Here is a 17,561-nt window from a genome sequence, read left to right on the forward strand (position 1 = left end):
CCTCTCGAGCTAGATCCAAATGCTGCTGCTCGAAGAGACGAGGACAGCACACGGGCATCCAGCAAACCGCGACGAAAGCGAGCGATTCCAGATTGAGACTAACCCCACAAGCAAATCGCGTCCGCAAAAAGCTTTGTGATATGTGTCGCGTCTGAAAAGGAGAGGAATGACACACACAAAAAAAACTATAACCATCTGAGATTGACACGAAAAATCTACAACTTTCAAGTGTAAGATAAGCACTGTAGCGAAAAACGCACGCGTTCCGAAGTGGAGGAAACACTTCGCAAGCACTAAAAAGTCACTGGCTAATGAGGTGTCTCACGAAATGCACTAAAAATTCACTAGCTAATAAGATCTCTCACGAAATGCCAACTTGATCTTACCCGATATGTTATTTTGATCAATCCCTCCAGCGATAGCCGCAATTGGGATTACAGCATACGAAAAATAGCGTCATCCCTTCCTCACCCCTCGCTGTTGCCTGATAGAGACAACAACGTAAGAACAATGTAAGAAAAAAAGAGGAGAGGATCTGGAAACTTTTTTCTAGTGTTGATTGATCTCTCTCTCTGTTTTTCTTTTTTTTTTTGTACCTGGAAGAAGACTGCTTCTCCATGCTTGCATCGCGAGCATCGCACATCCTTTGTGCGGGGAAGCGTGGGATCCGACGCAACATCTTGGAGAACCTGCGTTCTCTCATCGGCTGTGTGATGAACTTCGTTCCGATACACGCAATTGTTGTCGGCAGCCTCCTACAAAGTGGAATCCCAGAATTTGGGACAACAAAGTTTCAACGATTTTTCAAACCAAAGGAAGGATTGGAAGGAAAAAAGAGAGAGAGAGAGAGAGAGAGAAGAGGGTCCTACCTGGTGATCGCAGTTGCGACAAGCGTACAGGAGCAGCTTCTGGTCACGATCCTCTTTCGGGTACAAAATATTATTGCTGCAAAGAAAAGAATTCGCGACGAAGAAACGGAGCAATTCACACCGAGGAAGAAATGAGCAAGCCACACCCAGATTACGCGCACGAAATCTAGCTTACTGCTCCAATTTAATGAAACTTAGATGCTCACAAGCTCATGAAAAATAGATGTAGGGAGAATCCATGCTGATGATCTAAATGCCAGAAGCTGGAAAAGAAAGCGTACCACTCGCGGCAGAACTTCATGGTACTCATTGTTGGCGCTCCTGTAGCTCGCTTCTTCCTCTAGAGAATGACCTAGGGCTCTTCCAAGCACGCGCGATTTATGACACGTGGACGGAGGCTGCTCTGCCACGTCAGCTTCACTGCGTGTTTGCCCTAATTCCCAACGGCAGAAAGGACGCGTCCCTTCAGCCCTAAAAATGCGGGGGATCGTTTTTTAGGGTTCTTGGGATGCGCAGGGTCGATCTTCCTCCCTAGGGTTGGATCCGATCCATCGGGCACGCTGGAGTGCATTCGCGGCGTCCTCAGCAGCTGCGGCTGCGATGGCGGCCTCGGATTGGGGCTCGCGGGACAGGGCCCCTTCAAATCCGTGCTCGACGGCGACGTCTTCTGCTACTACGCCGACGGCGAATGGAAGACTTCGTCGTCGGGGAAGTCGCTCGCGGTTCTCAATCCTTCCAATGGAAAGACGCAGTACAAAGTGACTGGTAAGCTAAATTCCTCGTCCTTTTTCTTCTATGGCGAGAATGTAGTGTCTAGCCCTTTTTTCATTCCTTTTTTTTCTTTTGCATTAAATCCCTGCATTTCTCTAGGATCTAAAGGTCGGTCCAGTCCGGAAACATAGAAAGGAACTTTTTCTAAGGAAAAGCCAATGCTCTCTACTACAGCTTGTACGAGAGATGAGGTGAATAAGGCCTTCCAGAGTGCTAAGAAAGCACAAAAGGAATGGGCAAAGGTGCCCCTGTGCAAGAGAGCCGAGTACTTGTACAAGGCTGCCGCTATTCTAAAAGCGCACAAAACTCCCATTGCCGAGTGCTTAGTGAGAGAAGTTGCCAAGCCCGCCAAGGATTCAGTGACCGAGGTCCATCACCTTTTCTTTTCTTTTCGTGTGAGTGTCTTCTCAACTTTTTGTGCTGTTCTATAGGTGGTGCGCTCAGCAGATCTTATAGTTTACACTGCTGAAGAAGGCATACGTATCCTATCGCAAGGAAATTTTCTAGTCTCCGATTCTTTTCCCGGGAATGACAGAAACAAGCTTTGCTTCACATCGAAGGTAATCAAAGATTTGTCTCGTTTGTGTTTTTCTGTGCCGCGACACTTCTTAGGCTCTTTCGTTTGTATTCAGTGCAGGTTCCTCTTGGGGTTGTTCTTTGCATTCCTCCGTTTAACTATCCAGTGAACCTGTCTGTATCCAAGCTCGGCCCGGCTTTGATTGCTGGAAATGCAGTGGTGTTGAAGCCTCCAACTCAAGTATGACGTTCATCATCTCACGGGACTCTCGACTTTTTCTTATTTTGTTTTATCTCTCGCAGGGAGCTGTCTCCGCTATTCACATGATGCATTGTTTCCACTTGGCTGGATTTCCAAAGGGATTGCTCTCATGCGTGACGATAAAGGTCTCTGAGCTTGGTGATTACCTGACGACACATCCCATGGTGAATTGTATCAGGTGCGTGAATCATCCCTCAGGAACTTTACACTCAGCCTTGACTTATGTTATTGCAGTTTTACAGGTGGATGCGAAACTGGAATCTCCATTTCCAGAAAGGCAAACATGGTCCCGCTACAAATGGAGCTGGGTGGCAAGGACGCGTTTATTGTTCTTGATGATGCAGATCTTGAGGCTGCTGCTACGAATGTGATCAAAGGTGGCTTTGCTTTTAGGTGCGTTTTGCAGAGTTTTTCTCTTTTTTTATTCATGGTTTTGTTGTTCTCGTGTAGCGGGCAACGGTGCACGGCAGTTAAAGTTGTGCTGGCTCAAGAAAGTATAGCGGATACTCTAGTGAGCAAAATCAACGCCAAGGTCGGAAAGCTCACGGTCGGGCCACCAGAACAGGATTGTGATATTGTTCCAGTCGTCAGCGATGCTTCAGCCAACTTTATCGAGGGGCTTGTGAGCGATGCAAAGCAAAAGGGTGCAAAACTATGTCAGGTACCATACTATAGACTACAGCATAGCAAACATTCCTTCGACTCAATCATTCTGTTTTGCTTGTTCCAACCAGGATTGGAAAAGGCAAGGAAATCTCATCTGGCCTATTTTGGTAGACAAAGTGAAGCCCGAGATGAGAATAGCGTGGGAAGAGCCGTTTGGTCCAATTATCCCAGTGATCCGAATCAAGACGCAGGAAGAAGGCATCAAACATTGCAATGCGAGCAGATACGGGCTCCAGGTTCGCTAGGAAAACTATACTTTTTGGAAAGTTTCTAACTATTTCGTTGTTTTTCTAAAATGCAGGGGTGTGTTTTCACCCAGAGTCTTGACAGAGCGATGCAGGTGAGTGATGCTATGGAAACTGGAACCGTTCAGATCAATGCTGCACCAGCGAGAGGACCGGATCACTTTCCATTCCAGGTTTTGTAGAAACACTCTAGAGTTTCGCGGTGCTTAAGAGAGCTCCTTGCAGGGTGTTCGAGACAGTGGCATTGGGTCGCAAGGGATCACAAACAGCATCAACATGATGGTGAAAATCAAGACGACTGTTATGAACTTGCCATCAAACTCGTATACCATGGCTTGAGAGAACCAAAAGGTTTGCGAATGTTGACCAGCTAAAACTTTTCTCTTATCACACATAGTTTACATGCGAACAAAACTTCCGAAGAGGTTGCAATGATCAATGATTCATCAAGTCGAGAGACGAGCCACCATCCTCTCGACCAAGTAGAAACCAGCGAACACCCAAGTTTTGCGCAGAGTATGTCATGAACACCGCGAGCACCATCCCCGCTCCAACAAACGTTCCCACCCTGTTGAAGAAAAACTTTCTCGTCATTGATTCTCGCCAGAAGCTTTGTTTACCTCGCAAACATGGCCGTGATTCCGAGAAGAAACGGCAAACAGGGAACCAGGAGAGTCAGAGCAGCCATCCCAAAGCCATACGACGTTGTTTCCATGTCCCAAATCGACGCTTGCTTAGAGTGACCTGCTACGGAAAATGAGCGTCTCGCTCGCGAGAAGTGCTTTACCTTTGTATGGCGGCGAAGATGAGCTTGACGTGGATTTCCCCCAGTCGTAAAGAAGGCCGAGGAACGTTCCAAAGCTGAGCGAGAACAGAAAAATTGTCCACTCGTAGAGAAGTAGCATTCCGGTCCATGGCATCACTTGACGGGGAATAAGGTGAAAAGCTGCGCCAGCTGATAACAAAGCCAGCACAAAGCAAACGACGATGGATATGAGAGCAATGTGCTTGGTATGGCCATTCTGTAAACAAACACGACCGCTTCACGTTAGTTTCACGCTAGAGGAAAAGTACCTGGTAGTTTGCACCGTTTCCAGCAGCCGAAAGAACACCCAAAACTGTCCTGTACAATCGAAACTGCCGCATCCATCCACAGAGGGAGGCATTGCAAAGAGGAGTACGAACGCCCTGGGAATAGCTTATCTAGTAAAAACCCGAAAGTATGAAAAGTATAAAGCTCACATTTGGAGGACGACGTCGGTACCAAATCAGTAACGCCACAAGGAAAACTGGAAGGACTGAGAGCACACCGACGACGAATCGGTCGTGTGGAACTAGTCCCCCGCCCGTGCCTGGCAAAGAGCTCTTTAGAGACCTCCGAATGTCCTGCGAAGAGGCTTAAGTTACAGACTTTTAGATGAGATGAGCGTTTCCAGATTACCTGCCATAGATCGACTGGCTTCAAAAGCCACTCGGTCCACCAGTCCCAAGGTTTTAGAGGACCGAGAGTGTAGTGAACAACGCGTAATTGGCTTCCATCAACCATCCACTGCAAGAGTTAAAGCTCGTTAACGACATGAAGAAAAGAACGTCCGAGCGAGTACCTACTTTATTTGCCAGTACGTAAAGCCCGACGTCGGCATTGTAGAGGGTCGAAAGTCGCTCCATTTGCCGCGGTGTTCTTTGATCTGGCTTGAGATTGGGATCAAAGAGCTGTGCATTGGGAAAGTCGGGGTAATAGGAGTTGAGGAAACCTTGATCACCTGCGAGCAGCGATGATAAGTTTGTAAGAAAGACAGTTTTTCTTCTAGACGAACCTCCAGTGTACGAGGGGAGCGTACTAACTTTCTTAAGCATGTCGTCGAAGAGTTCTGCCGAGGGCTCTACGACCATCACCCCGGAGTTGAGACGCTCGGAATGTTTGAGATTGGCACAAAACTTCTGGCACTGGAAAAGATCCTCAATGTCTTTTACGACGATTGTATCAGCGTCCAAGTATACAACTGCCAGAATCCCATTTCAAAGACAGAAAAAAACGAATAGATCACACACCTTTCTGGTACTGTGTCATGTTAAAAATCTTGAGCTTCGTGTAGACTCCCCAGAACCTCGCTGGGCGTTGCTGGTTGGGATTTGAGAGCAATTCGATTCGTTCCACAATCCATCCATCAGCCTGCTCAAAGATAAAAATTAAAATGCCATCCAACTTACCAGACAAAACTAAAAACTAAAAAAGAGAACTTACTTCCAGAAGCCTGATCGCATCCATGGAGACACCGTCGGACACAAGAACTGCCAAATCCTTGCTCGTTCCCGTGTCACGAATGGATTTCCCAAGGACGCGCACTCCCAGCAAGAACTCGTCGCCATAGAGCAGCGTCACGTATGCCTGCGTCGATCGCGGCCTCTTCGGCTCCCAGATCTTCTGGTGGACGCCAAACGCATCCGCGACATTCTTGATCAAGGCCGCAATGCAGCACAGCGACGCCAGAAGAATCAGCGCCCTCATCCCTAGCCTTGCTTGGCTCTCCTAAAATTCCATTCCCCGTCTACTCTGTTTCTAGGGTTCTTGATCCTAGGGCTGAGTCATCCATTTTAAAACAAGATCGCATCTAGGGTTTTTAGAATTAGGGTTCTTGGCCGCCATAGTTAGGGTTCTTGCGCTTTGTGCGTTTTGTGCGATGATTCTACCCAATTCCTCGTTCTGATTCGCCGATATGCGGCCTGTAGACAGAATCGAAGATCGCAGTTTCACTATGAGCACCCGTCTCGGTTCGTTTTGGGAGTTTTCCAGTGATGACAGAAATTTTTCTTTCATATCCATGCTAATTCTGATATCTGTGATGGAATTTTCTGTGACTGAGGATACTGCATTCGTGCGATGATGATTGGATTTTCCAGCTCACTCTGAGAAGATCGGTGAAGTTGATTCATCCCAAAAATCCTGAGCACTTTTTTTTGTTTTCCTTCTTGGGTCTCTTGGTATTCTTCCTCTTTTGCGCTGATGACCTCTAGCTTTTCATTGTTCCATCTCTGACCCCCCTGATGGAAAAAAAAAAATCGCTAAAAGAGTCTCTGAGCGAATGTTTCTATCCTCCACTTTTATTCTCGCGTGCTGTGATTACACTGCTGAGAGAAGAATCTGAGCTCCAAAGCAATGAAGCTTCTTTTCCACCCATAGAATCTGAGCACACGAGCTTGAAAAGTCCAAGATGCCATGGAAAAGAAATCGAATGTGTGTTATACTCGGGTACCCTGTAGCTTGTCGTATAGCCCAGTCAAAGTTCTTTTGCGGATGCTTCAAATTCGTCCGTGCGCCGTCCACTGAGGCAAAGCTGATGGTCTCGTGATTTCTATAATCCGCACGTCATGAGAATGACAATCAAATAAAAGGATGAGTGAGCTCACGATTTTTACTGGCTGAAGCTCTGGCCACGTTTATGACCGCTGCGCGCCGCGCTCGAAGAGGAAAAAGAGGCCGAGCACTCAAGTTTTTTTAGCAAGCAAACTTTGACGAGGGGTTGGATCACAGCCAAAGATATCAAAGCGAAAGGCCCCACACCTTGTTCGTTTTTTGCTGCGGACGAATCTGCGGCGGAGTCGTGTGACGAGCACCGCCTCTCAAAGTGAAGCTTGTCGAGATCGACGCTGCCATTCCAATCCAGCACGCCTCTCGCTCTCTCGGCTGCGTGGCCACTAGAAGCAGCAGATGTTGTCCGCTGAGATGAATACCAGGTGATTCACAGCGCGTGAGATGTTTTTTGTCGGATTTCACGAAGACATCCTGCGTGCGAGAGAAAAAGCCCACACCTGTACAGAAAAACAAAACACCATAAAAACTAAAGTTTTGCAAGATAGCAATGGCTTACCTAAGTTCGTGTGCCTTGTATGTGAATCCAGCAATGCAGCAGTGGAACTGCGACGATCAAACGCTACTTCCGTCGTCAAAGTTTGGCAGTATTAGAGCACGCTTGCAAGCGAGTTTAGCCAAAACGAACCTTTGCTGACGGGGTCCCCGAAACATAATTCAGATGAGCACAGTGAGCGAGATATGCACGCCAGCATTTTTTGGATCCCGCACCACATCCATCCATCACATAAGCGCTTCCTGCCAAGAAAATCAAATCAGATAAATATCCGTCAAAGTGAATGAAGAGACACCAAAAAAATCAAAAGCAGAACAAAAACCACCGGAAAAATAAAGAACCGTCGAACTCAAGAACATAAGACAAGGAAAAAAAACACGCGAAATCGAAAGAACGAATGGAAGGAAAGAAAAGATTTACCGGAAATGGAAGACGATCTCGCCTTTCGGGACGATAGCACGGATTTGTGATGGGCTCGCTTTGGCCCACTCGCGCGAAGCAGTGCGAGCGGTGAGCTTCCCTTCTCGTCCAAAACATCTTACGTGTCGATCATAGGTGTCCAAGGGGGGACCCGAGCTCCCTCTTCTCAGCACGACAGCTGGGCCTCTAGTCCCTCTCAGATGCTTCCTTTGGAATTTGGCGCTTTACCCATGCTTCGCTCATCTCAAGCTGACACCACCACCACCTCCTTTTCCTGCTCCCCTCTCTCTCCTGAACTTCTCCGAGTGACAAGGATAAGTTTTCATCCGCAGAGAAGGAGCACTGCTCACTCGTCTTTGCTTGCAGAGTCTTTTCCTTTCCCACCCACCGCCCTGGTTGAAAGTCATGGAGATTCATTCACCGCCCTGTGCGCCTAGCATATGATCCGTATCTGCCCCCAGATCTCACTCCGCAAATCCCCGCAGCTTTCTTCCTGCCTCTGCCACCGGAGTTCTACACACTCCCGCCTTCTTCATACTTCTCCACGAGTTTCCTGACTGCCATCATGGAAAGAAATGTGAATCCTTCGCAAGTTGCAGCTCCTGGAGGCGGAGGAGCAGCGTCCCCAGCAGAAGCAGTGGCCACACCTGTGACAGTTGCTGTTCCACCAGCAGTTGCCGAGCTCCAGCTCCCCCCTGGATTCCGGTTCCATCCCACTGACGAGGAGCTCATGGTGCACTACCTCTCCAAAAAGGCCGCTCCTTCGCATCCTTTCACTGCTCCAATTCCCATAATTGCCGAGGTGGACTTGTACAAGTTTGATCCCTGGGACCTCCCAAAGCATGCATTATTCGGCGAGCGCGAGTGGTACTTCTTCAGCCCCCGCGAGCGTAAGTATCCCAATGGTGCTCGTCCCAACAGGGCGGCTGCATCTGGCTACTGGAAGGCCACCGGCACGGACAAGCCGATTTGTAGCTCCACTGACGGCCGCAAAGTTGGCGTGAAAAAGGCCCTCGTCTTCTACAAAGGCAGAGCGCCGAGGGGGGCGAAGACCAACTGGATTATGCACGAGTACCGTCTAGTCGACAATCCCCACAAGCCTCGCCGGAAGGGCTCCAGAGTAAGTTTCAATTCCTCCAAGTAGTTGCATAAGTCCTGCATATTGGGGAAAAAAACAAAAAAAAAAAAAAAAAAGAGAGCTCGAGCTCATGAGTGGTATTAAAAACCGATGGCTTACTTTGGCAAGCTGTTCTTCTTTCGTTGCAGCTGGACGACTGGGTGCTGTGCCGGATCTACAGAAAGAAGACAAAGCTCCACAGAACGCCTTCCAAGGCGGACAACAAGCGGCCAGCTGCGGTTGCGAGTCAAACGGCAGCACCGCCAGAAGACGTGCTTGCCTCGTTGCCCGACCTTGACAGCTCAAGGATCTCGACGCTGCCGAGGCTCGGCTCCTTGAACGACTCGTTCGTACAAGGATTTCTGGCAGGGGACACCATCCGGTCTGGCGGCAATTCAATTGGTCAATACGAATGGACAAACAAGGAGAGAATACTCACCACTTCGGCCATGATGAATCAGCTAGCGAGGGAGGAGCCGTCGCTGTTCTTGCAGCAATACATCAATGGAGCCAATGGATTGCACCAGCAGCAGCAACAGCAGCAGCAGCACCACCACCACCAGCAGCAACAGCAGGAGCAAACATTGCAGCTCCCGGTCACAAGAGCACATAACTTCTTCCACGAGAAACAAGGTGCTCCTCAGCAGAACCTCAATTCTCGTCACCATCCTCGGCACCAGCAGCTCAATACCCTGGAGGCTTTGTGGACTACACGAACTCGTTCCAGTTCTTCTCGACGTGAGGCATTACGTAGCCCGACGACGCTACTGACGATCGAGTAAAGTTATTCTCATATAGCGGAGAGAGTTTCTTGCTGGTTGCAAGTCGTGGTGGCCTTGAAATTTCTGTTCAAAGATATAGCAAGCATACTGAAAATCGATGTCAATATCAGACTGTAACAACAAACAGAATATATCGATGGATAGATAGATCGATGGAGCTTGCCTGTACATGTTTGCCTTGCTTGTTGATTCACCAGCAAGATAGATCACTCACAGTGTGCACCACTGTGCCGCTGTTCCTCTCTTTTCCTGATTGACATAGACATGTACCTATAGCTCCAGAAAAGTACAAACCAATGGAGAGACCTTAAAGAGCTTACCATGACTCGTCACAAGCGCATCGAATCAAAGCGAGCGACGAGAGAAAAGAAAGTTTGGCCCACAACCTGAAGAAAGAGAAGGCGATTGAATCAGCGGCGAGTCATCCAGCATAAAAACAAGAGGCGTTCCAGCTACAACAGGACAGATTATTAGCAGCTCCTCTCTCTCTCTCTCTCTCTCTCTCTCTCTCTCTTTCTCTAGAGTTATACACAAAAATCCAGGCCATGCGATCCAAAGCACTCTAGATCGTGCGATGGAGCTCAAGAACGCAACAGAATCCAGGAATTACTCGAGAATGCGAGCTAGACGATCAATCCCGACCCCATAGCTTACCGATTGGCGCATTCCACCGGCGCCTGGCGGCGAGGCGCCATCGCCACTTTTAAACCTAACGAAGACACGTGGAATGTAGGGGTTTATAAGTGTTCTTCTTCTGCAGCCCTAGATTTTGGCTCTTGGCGATGGCGAGCGGCGTCTTTGCGATCGATCAGGTAAGAAATCCCTAGGCGCGTCGTGTTCCTCGGCTCGATCGAGCTATGGCGCCTTGATTCAATCGAAGCAGCGCTTAATTTGAATCGAGGAAACGCTCTAGCTTTGCTGGAATGAGGGAGTCTCATAGCATTCTTTTTTACTGGTCGCTTGGCATTAAGTAGATTATTCGCGTGTGTTCATCGTCCTGGTTGAAAGGAACCGACCGCTACCGCTGTGGCTGTACCGTGGAATTCGTTTGCGTGCTTTCTTCTTCCTGGTAGGATATATAAGTTGTCATGCACATCACGGTGTGTGGTGTGATTTAAGCCTTTGACTGCTTACATCGCTGGAATTTTATTTTTTCTTCCTCTTCTTCTTTCCCTCTTTGATTGCCCAAGATCTAAGCACAGATTCGTTCCTGCTGCTACTTGGGCATGTTGATGTCACTCATATCTGCCTGTAAAGTCTTGGATCCAAGTGAGATTTTCCGAAGAAGGGACTTTTAGTTTGTCTAGGTGGGGTTTTTACAGGAGAACGGACTCTTGGAGTGCTGGTACTCTATATAATAATGGTTGGAGTTTGTTTTGCAGATTACTAGGAAAGAAGTTGGTTTCTCTCAAAACATGAAAAATACACTCAATGGTACACACAGCGGTTTTGTTGCTGCTGCAAATCCAGGTGCTTTGGACTGTTTTTTTTTCTTGTTTTTTCCTTGAGCAAGCCTCTGCGGTCCAGAACTCACAACGGGAAATTCGATGCGGTGATAGGTACTTACATAACAGTGATCCATTCGGTCCAGTTGGAGCCTGGAACTTCAGTCGGTTGTGAATCGTCGTCGCTGCTCTCGACATCCGCTGGTCGACGCGAGCGTTGTTTGTTACCGTCCGAATCTCAAGTCGACAAGAGGCCTCTGTCAGTAACTCCACAGCGTGTCCATTTCCGCCGACGAAGAAGACGGAGCAACCGCTCGGTAGAGATTCGGTGGGACTTCGTCGGTGCCAGCGGAATCCGTGAGAGAGAACGAAGCTCCGGAGGGGAAGTTTTGCTGAAGAGTGGTGGTGCACAGAGCAAGGTAGTGAGGGTGACTCTCGTTCAACCATCCGGCGGTGTTTACGTCCATGGGCTGGTATACGGGTTGATGCATCGGCGGTGCGGACTTGGGCTCCACCTTGCACGCCCGTATGCCAGCTTTGGCCACCGAGTATGGACCGCTCAGCGACCGTGAAAACTGGTCGAGAGCCTTGAGCGAGTTGATGTCCGGGACGAGAGGTTGGCTGGGCTGGTTTTGGAGGTGGTGAAACGTTGAGAAGTCGGGCCTTGGCTTGGAATAGTTACCGGTGGTGGTGAAGGTGTACGATTCGAGTGCTGGTAAGCTGCCAAGGTTGGCTTGAGCCGCGAAACAAGTTGGAAGCTTTAATTCGCTAATGTCAGGCGGTGCTGCTGCTGCTGCTATAGAGGGGTGGTGCAGCATTGTGTCTGGATTAGTATCAGCAGCCGCGACTTGTACTCGGGGCTGCCAGCCGTTCTGCCTTTGCTCCTTGAGGAAGGAAGTGTCAGAGAAGCTTGGGACCTGGTCGTTCTGGCTCGTCTCGCTACTATCAGCAACAGCTTCTTCGGTGACTGTAACGTGAGGGGAGTCGTCTCGCAGCGGAGGCAGTGAAGTGTGAACTTGCTGAGCCGCTATCACATAGTGCGGGTCCCTAGCGAGGTTGCTGGATTCCCTCAACGCCTTTTTGCTGCCGGGGAACTTCTGGAAAACGCGACATATCACCCATTCGGAATCCTGTGAGCAGTTGAAGAAAAGCAGCTTTGGTCATTGGATTCCGACCGGAGAAAGAACAGGGAACACGAGGAGAAAGACTCGAGAGAATGCATCACTTTTTCCAACTGAGAGGTAGTTTGAGACTCACCTTAGGCAGCCTCGCGTTTCGATTAAACTGACTTGCTTCCCCTTCCAGGCGGTATTCGTGCATGATCCAGTTGCTCTTGAGCCCCTTTGGAGCTCTTCCCCTATAGAAGACAAGAGTTTTCTTCATACCCACCAGACAGGAGGTCCGAGAGCTGTTTATGTTTCGGTCCTTCCCGGTTGCCTTCCAGTATCCAGCTTCAGTGGCCCTGTTGGTCCTCATTCCAGTCGGATACTTCCGGTCTCTTAGAGTGTAGAAGTACCATTCCTTCTCTCCCATGCTCGCTTTGGCTGCACAAAGAGAGACCAAAGGTAGACAAAAAAACCATTTTTCAGTGGACATCTCTAACTGATTGCTTCACAGGTTGTCGGGCAACTTACTCGGCAGATCCCAAGGCTCGCACTTGTTGAGGTCAACTTCGGCAATTGCACTGATTCTAAAGCTACTGAAGAGAACTTTCCTGGTCAGGTAGTACACCAGCTCTTCGTCCGTGGGATGGAACCGGAAGCCTGGAGGTAAATATGGATCCTCAGGCCTTTGCTGCATCTGAGCCAAGGACAACAAGTCCATGGTGGAGTAACTCTTTTGCTTTTGCTTGCAGGGAACGCAGGAGCGAGCAAGGAGAAGATTGGAGGAGAGGAGGATAATATAAATCCCGAGTAGCCAAAGACAATTGCGTTCTCGACTGCACAGGCGATGCGATGCGCCCCTAGGTACGGACAAGCGGCAAAGCTCTCACGCTTGGCTCCCGGTCCTACAGATGGCACGGCATTGAAGCGTTTAGAGCCGGAACAAGATGAGCGCTTGTGCATGCAAACAAAGAAAGGCCATCCCTTGGAGCGCCTCACGAAGCCGGCTTATCATCTTTTTGGAGCTTCTCTATCCCAGATTCGCGGACGGAACCAACGAAGCTAGCAGCGCCTCGACCAGAACGCTTCAGTCGCTCGCCAGTAGCTAACAAAACGAACCGAAGATCGCTCGTCACAAAGACAAAAGATGGAGGACGAAGAACAACTCTCGCGAGAAAGAAGAACAAAACTCTCGCTCGCTCGGTCGATCGATCGATCGATTGAGGAGGAGAAACACCGCCGCCGCGCCTCAGGAGTTATTTCTTTTCTTCTTCGTCTTCCTCGCGACCGAGAAAAGTAGAAACCAAATCGGAAAAGCGAGCGAGCGAGCGAGTGTGAACAACTCACACTGATAACTACATCTAGCAGCGTCGAGGCAACCGACGGTGGAGATTCGGCCATGTACTCGTGCTCACATGTCAACGGCCGCTTCCCGCCACTGCGGTAGCGCCACGCGTCCATATTGTCAGGTCCCGGCCTTCAGGGTCCGTGGGTCTGTCAGACGCATTATATCTTCCTTTGCATCAATCGGTGCGCGCTAAAAAACTTATAAAAAAAAAGCGCAAAAAATATTAAACAAATCCAGCGAACTCGCCAGAAAAATTTGCAAATTTTACAAGATAATATTTTTTGTGTGTACGGTCTAGAAGATCGTGCCTCGACGGACCGACCAAAATCACGTAAAAAAAAAGGGAACACTGGAACCCGGAGAGAGTTGAAGTTTGAATGTTTCCAAATATGTGGGGCAATTTTTCTCGCTCATTCTTCATGAGAAAGATCTCTTCCAACAACGGGTGGATCATCAATGTAGGTCCAATCGAATTGCACGATCTATAAACTCAGGTATATGTATACTTCTTGTATGCTGAAATTTCGTATCTGGCAATTAGCTCAACTGTGATGCTTTTCAAAGCGTCTCAACATCAGGCAGTGTCATGGAATTTATATAAAAAATCAGAAAAAATACGATTAAAAGTGTAGACCAGCCCGCCCGTTTCACAGCACATTTTTTTGTTGATTGAGTGGCATAGACGCCGGCCGGGTACGGTGGCCCTGGCCACGCCACTGGAGAAGCGCCATGGCCCACAGAAACGCTCCCGCCACAGCGTACGGACACCACGACGTCACCGGCCACGTCAGTGTTTCGTCACCGCCACGTCGGACGGCATTGGAAAACCAAACAAAACGCTCTGCTGTTTTTCTTGGAAATTTCATAGTTTTGCTTGGAGTGTTATCTAATCGTTTCCAGTTCCAGCGAGACATTTATATCGTCGGCAGCAGAATTTCATGGGCTCTTTGCTTTATTGCTGGAAAGAGGGCGAGAAAATAGAATTCAAAATATCGGACTAGAGAAAATACACTACAAAATACTAAGTCAAGACAATACAAAGAGAGCCCATCGATCATTGAGTGAGGTCATTCCAATCATGTAGCGGATCCCTCAATCATTCAGGAAATGGCAGCCTCCACATTCTAAATCCAAGCGTTCGCGAGAATATGCCGGGGTCAGCGTCCGTTTGAACCGAGCATCTTGCCGGCATATGCTTCTGTCTCCCTAACGGTGACAGTCCGCACGGAGCTCTGTCATCTTGACTGACGGGCGGCCAGGCTTTAGCCTGCTAGGTAAGAAGAATCTTAAGCAGCAGATCTACGAGATTCGATTCCCTATGATACCATTGGCATCATTCTCTCTACCTCTACCAGTCAAAAGCTGTCTTAGATAGTACCGGGTACGCTGCCGGTTTAATGTCTTATGGGGTGGGGTGTACTGGAGGCAGGCCGCTACTGCACACCCCCAACTTGAAAACTTACAAACAAATCCCACTCTACATTTTTGTCCAGAATGTAGGATCTCAGTAGGGTTTTGTACATGAGCTGGATTTTGCCATGGTATGGCAAATATGTTCGTATTTTTATACTGAAAGTAACATTGGTCCAAAACAATTGGATTACCTTTTGGGAATCAAATAATAGTATTCTAAGCATTAAAATGGTGCTGGTACATGGACAGATATGGTAATGTCTGAGGTTGATGTTCTGATGAGCCAGACCAATTTCCCAAAGGGGAAAGGTACAAATGTGCTTCTTCTTCTTGAGCAATGGAGGAGGCAAAGAGTTTAACCTGTTTGCTGGTGGGGTACCAGAAGCAGCCACTTCAAAAAAAAAGGGCTCATGTCTGTTGCAACTTTAAAGGCTTCTGGAGACTCTGAGTGGATGGATAGATGGATGGATTGGTGCTTCTGCTGCTGCTGGAGGTGGAGAGATCAAAACTTTAAGGCTTTGAAACAGAGCAGGTTCTTGCCTTCTTTTTAAACCTCTGTTTCTCTGGACTTTAACAAGAAAGGAAAAAAAGAAAAATGCAGCTCTGGCTTCGATGCAGTCAAAGTTCTTATAAAACTAGTCAAAAGCAGCTTTAAAAGAACTAATCAATATTTCCAAGGTGTTTAGCCTGATTACAAATCACATTTTTGGATGACTTTTGTCCCTATTCAATCATAAAATGCCTCAAAAGAACAATGATTCAAAAGGACACTGCTAGGGGTTAATTCAAAGGGCTGTTCACACTATCATATTTACTTTTGTTTCTTCTTGAAAGCCTTGACAACACCCAGTGAAATCTTTCGAAACCATACCAGGTTCATCAACGCCAGCAGAGGCGGAGCGATAAACAAGAAATAAAATCCAGCATCATGCATTTGTCTCACCTGTCAAGATACATAAGCATGTACAAGTAAAACAACAATTACCAAAACGCTTACCTGATCAAAATGAAGGTAAATATGAGTGAAGAAGTAGACAAAGAGCAGCACTCGAAAGATCTAGAACAACACAAAGAGAAAATCGCAAAAGGAGTCAAGATCTTTGATGGTGGAGGATGATCATAGTAGTGTACCAGCCATGTCAGGAAAAGTAAGATCCCATTGAGGAGGTAGGCGTTTGATCCACTTTGGCCAGCAGTGCTCAAGTACCTTTTGCAACCATTGCGATAAAACACAAAGTTTGATTCGCGATGTGATGGGTGGACGGAGGATCGATCGATCGAGGTGATCGCTTACCATCTCAAGTTGACGAACGGAGTAGTGAATTCCGAGAAGAGGACCAAGTAAAGATAGATGTGCGCGTACCCACTGTGAAGACCCAGAGCTAGCGAGGCGATAGAAAGGCCGTGATGGAGTATCTGTGTTTATATGGACACAAAACAAAGATAAAATATTGAAACGCCAGAAAGATTTGGAAGAAAAGAAGCTTACGTAAACCCATCCTCCAAGATCCGGATAGCACCAAATTATCATCGAGAGATCCGCGATGAAGTAGCCGATCGAGAACTGCATTGGAAGATCGAGGAGTTTCAAACGCTCGCGCAAAGTTATGGAAGCGTTTGATCCAACTACTTACACCAAGAACAGCCTGAGAGAAGATGGTGCTACGGAAGACCACGGGCCCGTACGGGGCAGCGTCGGAGAAGAAATCGCTGTACACAAGAAGGTAAGCGGCGATGGTGGACACAACAATCGCGTGCGCGGTTGAAAATCCTCTAAAAAAGTTGGTGACAAAATTGGTGAACCAAGAACTCGGGATCAAAACTTCAATGTAAGTGGCGATCACGAACAAACCTGTTGCTCCACTCGATTTGCTGCCGCCTCGCGAGGGATCGGTACACCTTGATCTGCGAGAAGCTGGATTCCATGTTGTCGTACACCTATCCAAGTTCTTACATTTTTGAAGCTCTGCTCGTCACCACGATGAAAGGAACAAACAGAGAAAACAAGAAGAAAAAGCTTACAGATTTGCAAAAGACGATCCCCACAGCTATGGACGCCAGCCAGAGCAGCGGCTCCGCCAACCGCCCACGCTCGCCAAAAACCTCCCACATCTGCCGATTGAAGAGCTCCGCCTTGTCCATCGCCGCCCAATTCTAGAAACTCGATCGATCGATAGATTGCAAGATCTCTTCCACTCTCCTCTCGCTCTCTCTCTCTCTCAAGTAGTAGTAGCAAAGAGGGTTATGGAAACTGCTAATCGTGGATGAGGAGACGGGCGCGACTTGTCCACGATCTGCCAAGCTCCGGCGAGAGCCCAATTTTTTAATCGCGATCCAGGCGCTGCGGCAGCCGGGGATTCCACCGTCGCAGACGAACAAGTAGAAGTGGGAGACCGCCACATTTTCTTTCTTCTTTTATTCTCGCCCCACCTTACTCCACTGTAGTAGATTGGAAGAATGGGAGAAGTTTTTCAAAACTTGTGGGCAAAAACGCAGCAACGTCCTTTTCGCGCTTGGTGATAGCCCCAGAATATTCTTCAGAACCGGCACAGTCAACGGCACTATTGACACGTGTCAGTCCCTTACTATCGACAAGTGGCATAAGCCCTAACCTTCGTTGTTTAGATCGTGATTAAATGTAAAGCGCTTGTAGCTCAGTGGACAGAGCGTCTGTTTCCGGAGCAGAAAGTCGCAGGTTCGATCCCTGTCTGGCGCGAATTTTAACATCTTTAAAGGTT

General features: G+C 48.2%; 8 protein-coding genes and 1 non-coding gene across 11 annotated transcripts; 4 read left to right on the plus strand and 5 right to left on the minus strand.

The window, feature by feature from the left end:
- Positions 1 to 392: 392 nt before the first annotated feature.
- LOC9630483 (DNA-directed RNA polymerases II, IV and V subunit 9B) lies at positions 393 to 1,195 on the minus strand. The gene is made up of 4 exons (XM_002961996.2): positions 1,151 to 1,195; positions 870 to 945; positions 597 to 755; positions 393 to 484 (listed from the first exon to the last, which is right to left on the minus strand). Exons 1-4 carry the CDS (start codon positions 1,177 to 1,179, stop codon positions 404 to 406), a joined length of 345 nt encoding a protein of 114 aa, XP_002962042.1. The 5' UTR covers positions 1,180 to 1,195; the 3' UTR covers positions 393 to 403.
- Positions 1,196 to 1,249: 54 nt separating this feature from the next.
- LOC9630484 (NADP-dependent glyceraldehyde-3-phosphate dehydrogenase) lies at positions 1,250 to 3,764 on the plus strand. The gene is made up of 11 exons (XM_002961516.2): positions 1,250 to 1,256; positions 1,320 to 1,634; positions 1,815 to 2,008; positions 2,072 to 2,200; positions 2,278 to 2,397; positions 2,460 to 2,596; positions 2,653 to 2,811; positions 2,869 to 3,079; positions 3,153 to 3,320; positions 3,386 to 3,502; positions 3,555 to 3,764. The coding sequence occupies exons 1-11, from the start codon at positions 1,250 to 1,252 to the stop codon at positions 3,666 to 3,668; spliced, it is 1,671 nt and encodes a 556-aa protein (XP_002961562.2). The 3' UTR covers positions 3,669 to 3,764.
- On the minus strand, positions 3,692 to 5,882 carry LOC9657869 (inositol phosphorylceramide glucuronosyltransferase 1). The gene is made up of 10 exons (XM_024685136.1): positions 5,575 to 5,882; positions 5,382 to 5,502; positions 5,147 to 5,332; positions 4,938 to 5,092; positions 4,771 to 4,878; positions 4,572 to 4,715; positions 4,404 to 4,517; positions 4,117 to 4,351; positions 3,950 to 4,073; positions 3,692 to 3,897 (listed from the first exon to the last, which is right to left on the minus strand). Exons 1-10 carry the CDS (start codon positions 5,836 to 5,838, stop codon positions 3,765 to 3,767), a joined length of 1,584 nt encoding a protein of 527 aa, XP_024540904.1. The 5' UTR covers positions 5,839 to 5,882; the 3' UTR covers positions 3,692 to 3,764.
- A 91-nt stretch (positions 5,883 to 5,973) lies between these two features.
- LOC112349919 lies at positions 5,974 to 7,723 on the minus strand. Its single transcript, XM_024685185.1, has 4 exons — positions 7,616 to 7,723; positions 7,328 to 7,437; positions 7,199 to 7,264; positions 5,974 to 7,139 (listed from the first exon to the last, which is right to left on the minus strand). The coding sequence occupies exons 2-4, from the start codon at positions 7,413 to 7,415 to the stop codon at positions 6,871 to 6,873; spliced, it is 423 nt and encodes a 140-aa protein (XP_024540953.1). The 5' UTR covers positions 7,416 to 7,437; positions 7,616 to 7,723; the 3' UTR covers positions 5,974 to 6,870.
- Positions 7,724 to 8,015: 292 nt separating this feature from the next.
- Positions 8,016 to 9,671, plus strand: LOC9630485 (NAC domain-containing protein 67). The gene is made up of 2 exons (XM_002961517.2): positions 8,016 to 8,735; positions 8,882 to 9,671. The coding sequence occupies exons 1-2, from the start codon at positions 8,181 to 8,183 to the stop codon at positions 9,512 to 9,514; spliced, it is 1,188 nt and encodes a 395-aa protein (XP_002961563.2). The 5' UTR covers positions 8,016 to 8,180; the 3' UTR covers positions 9,515 to 9,671.
- A 617-nt stretch (positions 9,672 to 10,288) lies between these two features.
- Positions 10,289 to 11,783, plus strand: LOC112349917. The gene is made up of 3 exons (XM_024685169.1): positions 10,289 to 10,326; positions 10,897 to 10,984; positions 11,074 to 11,783. Exons 1-3 carry the CDS (start codon positions 10,297 to 10,299, stop codon positions 11,529 to 11,531), a joined length of 576 nt encoding a protein of 191 aa, XP_024540937.1. The 5' UTR covers positions 10,289 to 10,296; the 3' UTR covers positions 11,532 to 11,783.
- Positions 10,898 to 13,185, minus strand: LOC9657870 (protein CUP-SHAPED COTYLEDON 2). The gene is made up of 2 exons (XM_024685177.1): positions 12,594 to 13,185; positions 10,898 to 12,503 (listed from the first exon to the last, which is right to left on the minus strand). The coding sequence occupies exons 1-2, from the start codon at positions 12,781 to 12,783 to the stop codon at positions 12,181 to 12,183; spliced, it is 513 nt and encodes a 170-aa protein (XP_024540945.1). The 5' UTR covers positions 12,784 to 13,185; the 3' UTR covers positions 10,898 to 12,180.
- Positions 13,186 to 15,534: 2,349 nt separating this feature from the next.
- On the minus strand, positions 15,535 to 17,257 carry LOC9630486 (transmembrane protein 56-B). 3 transcript variants are annotated; one of them, XM_002961999.2, is made up of 8 exons: positions 16,846 to 17,257; positions 16,676 to 16,761; positions 16,458 to 16,596; positions 16,313 to 16,387; positions 16,118 to 16,239; positions 15,955 to 16,030; positions 15,821 to 15,880; positions 15,535 to 15,766 (listed from the first exon to the last, which is right to left on the minus strand). In XM_002961999.2, the coding sequence occupies exons 1-8, from the start codon at positions 16,963 to 16,965 to the stop codon at positions 15,635 to 15,637; spliced, it is 810 nt and encodes a 269-aa protein (XP_002962045.2). In that variant the 5' UTR covers positions 16,966 to 17,257; the 3' UTR covers positions 15,535 to 15,634. The 3 variants fall into 3 exon arrangements, with proteins under 3 accessions (XP_002962045.2, XP_024540925.1, XP_024540924.1); XM_024685157.1 differs by having other exon boundaries at positions 16,676 to 16,772; positions 16,846 to 16,955; XM_024685156.1 differs by having other exon boundaries at positions 16,676 to 16,789; positions 16,846 to 16,948.
- A 209-nt stretch (positions 17,258 to 17,466) lies between these two features.
- On the plus strand, positions 17,467 to 17,539 carry TRNAR-CCG. Its single transcript has one exon. It is a non-coding gene; the product is annotated as a tRNA-Arg (tRNA).
- Positions 17,540 to 17,561: the final 22 nt, after the last annotated feature.

Source organism: Selaginella moellendorffii, unplaced genomic scaffold (genome assembly GCF_000143415.4).
Source record: "Selaginella moellendorffii unplaced genomic scaffold, v1.0 SELMOscaffold_1, whole genome shotgun sequence".
Taxonomy (NCBI): Eukaryota; Viridiplantae; Streptophyta; class Lycopodiopsida; order Selaginellales; family Selaginellaceae; genus Selaginella; species Selaginella moellendorffii.

Coding starts and splice junctions, on each gene's coding strand:
- LOC9630484 (XM_002961516.2), top strand. Junction 1,635..1,814: donor GACGCAGTACAAAGTGACTG/GTAAGCTAAATT, acceptor TCTCTACTACAG/CTTGTACGAGAGATGAGGTG. Junction 2,201..2,277: donor AGCTTTGCTTCACATCGAAG/GTAATCAAAGAT, acceptor TATTCAGTGCAG/GTTCCTCTTGGGGTTGTTCT.
- LOC112349917 (XM_024685169.1), top strand. CDS start 10,297: ATGGCGAGCGGCGTCTTTGCGATCGATCAG. Junction 10,327..10,896: donor GCGTCTTTGCGATCGATCAG/GTAAGAAATCCC, acceptor TTTGTTTTGCAG/ATTACTAGGAAAGAAGTTGG. Junction 10,985..11,073: donor TGTTGCTGCTGCAAATCCAG/GTGCTTTGGACT, acceptor ATGCGGTGATAG/GTACTTACATAACAGTGATC.
- LOC112349919 (XM_024685185.1), bottom strand. CDS start 7,415: ATGTGGTGCGGGATCCAAAAAATGCTGGCGTGCATATCTCGCTCACTG. Junction 7,265..7,327: donor CGGGGACCCCGTCAGCAAAG/GTTCGTTTTGGC, acceptor TGACGACGGAAG/TAGCGTTTGATCGTCGCAGT. Junction 7,140..7,198: donor TACAAGGCACACGAACTTAG/GTAAGCCATTGC, acceptor TTTTCTGTACAG/GTGTGGGCTTTTTCTCTCGC.
- LOC9657869 (XM_024685136.1), bottom strand. CDS start 5,838: ATGAGGGCGCTGATTCTTCTGGCGTCGCTGTGCTGCATTGCGGCCTTG. Junction 5,503..5,574: donor ATGCGATCAGGCTTCTGGAA/GTAAGTTCTCTT, acceptor ATCTTTGAGCAG/GCTGATGGATGGATTGTGGA. Junction 4,879..4,937: donor TTTACGTACTGGCAAATAAA/GTAGGTACTCGC, acceptor TAACTCTTGCAG/TGGATGGTTGATGGAAGCCA.
- LOC9630483 (XM_002961996.2), bottom strand. CDS start 1,179: ATGAGTACCATGAAGTTCTGCCGCGAGTG. Junction 756..869: donor GTCGCAACTGCGATCACCAG/GTAGGACCCTCT, acceptor TCCACTTTGTAG/GAGGCTGCCGACAACAATTG. Junction 485..596: donor GAGAAGCAGTCTTCTTCCAG/GTACAAAAAAAA, acceptor TGTCTCTATCAG/GCAACAGCGAGGGGTGAGGA.
- LOC9657870 (XM_024685177.1), bottom strand. CDS start 12,783: ATGGACTTGTTGTCCTTGGCTCAGATGCAGCAAAGGCCTGAGGATCCA. Junction 12,504..12,593: donor CGAGCCTTGGGATCTGCCGA/GTAAGTTGCCCG, acceptor CTCTTTGTGCAG/CCAAAGCGAGCATGGGAGAG.
- LOC9630486 (XM_002961999.2), bottom strand. CDS start 16,965: ATGGACAAGGCGGAGCTCTTCAATCGGCAGATGTGGGAGGTTTTTGGC. Junction 16,597..16,675: donor CAAATCGAGTGGAGCAACAG/GTTTGTTCGTGA, acceptor CAACTTTTTTAG/AGGATTTTCAACCGCGCACG. Junction 16,388..16,457: donor TCTCTCAGGCTGTTCTTGGT/GTAAGTAGTTGG, acceptor CTTCCAATGCAG/TTCTCGATCGGCTACTTCAT.
- LOC9630485 (XM_002961517.2), top strand. CDS start 8,181: ATGGAAAGAAATGTGAATCCTTCGCAAGTTGCAGCTCCTGGAGGCGGA. Junction 8,736..8,881: donor CTCGCCGGAAGGGCTCCAGA/GTAAGTTTCAAT, acceptor CTTTCGTTGCAG/CTGGACGACTGGGTGCTGTG.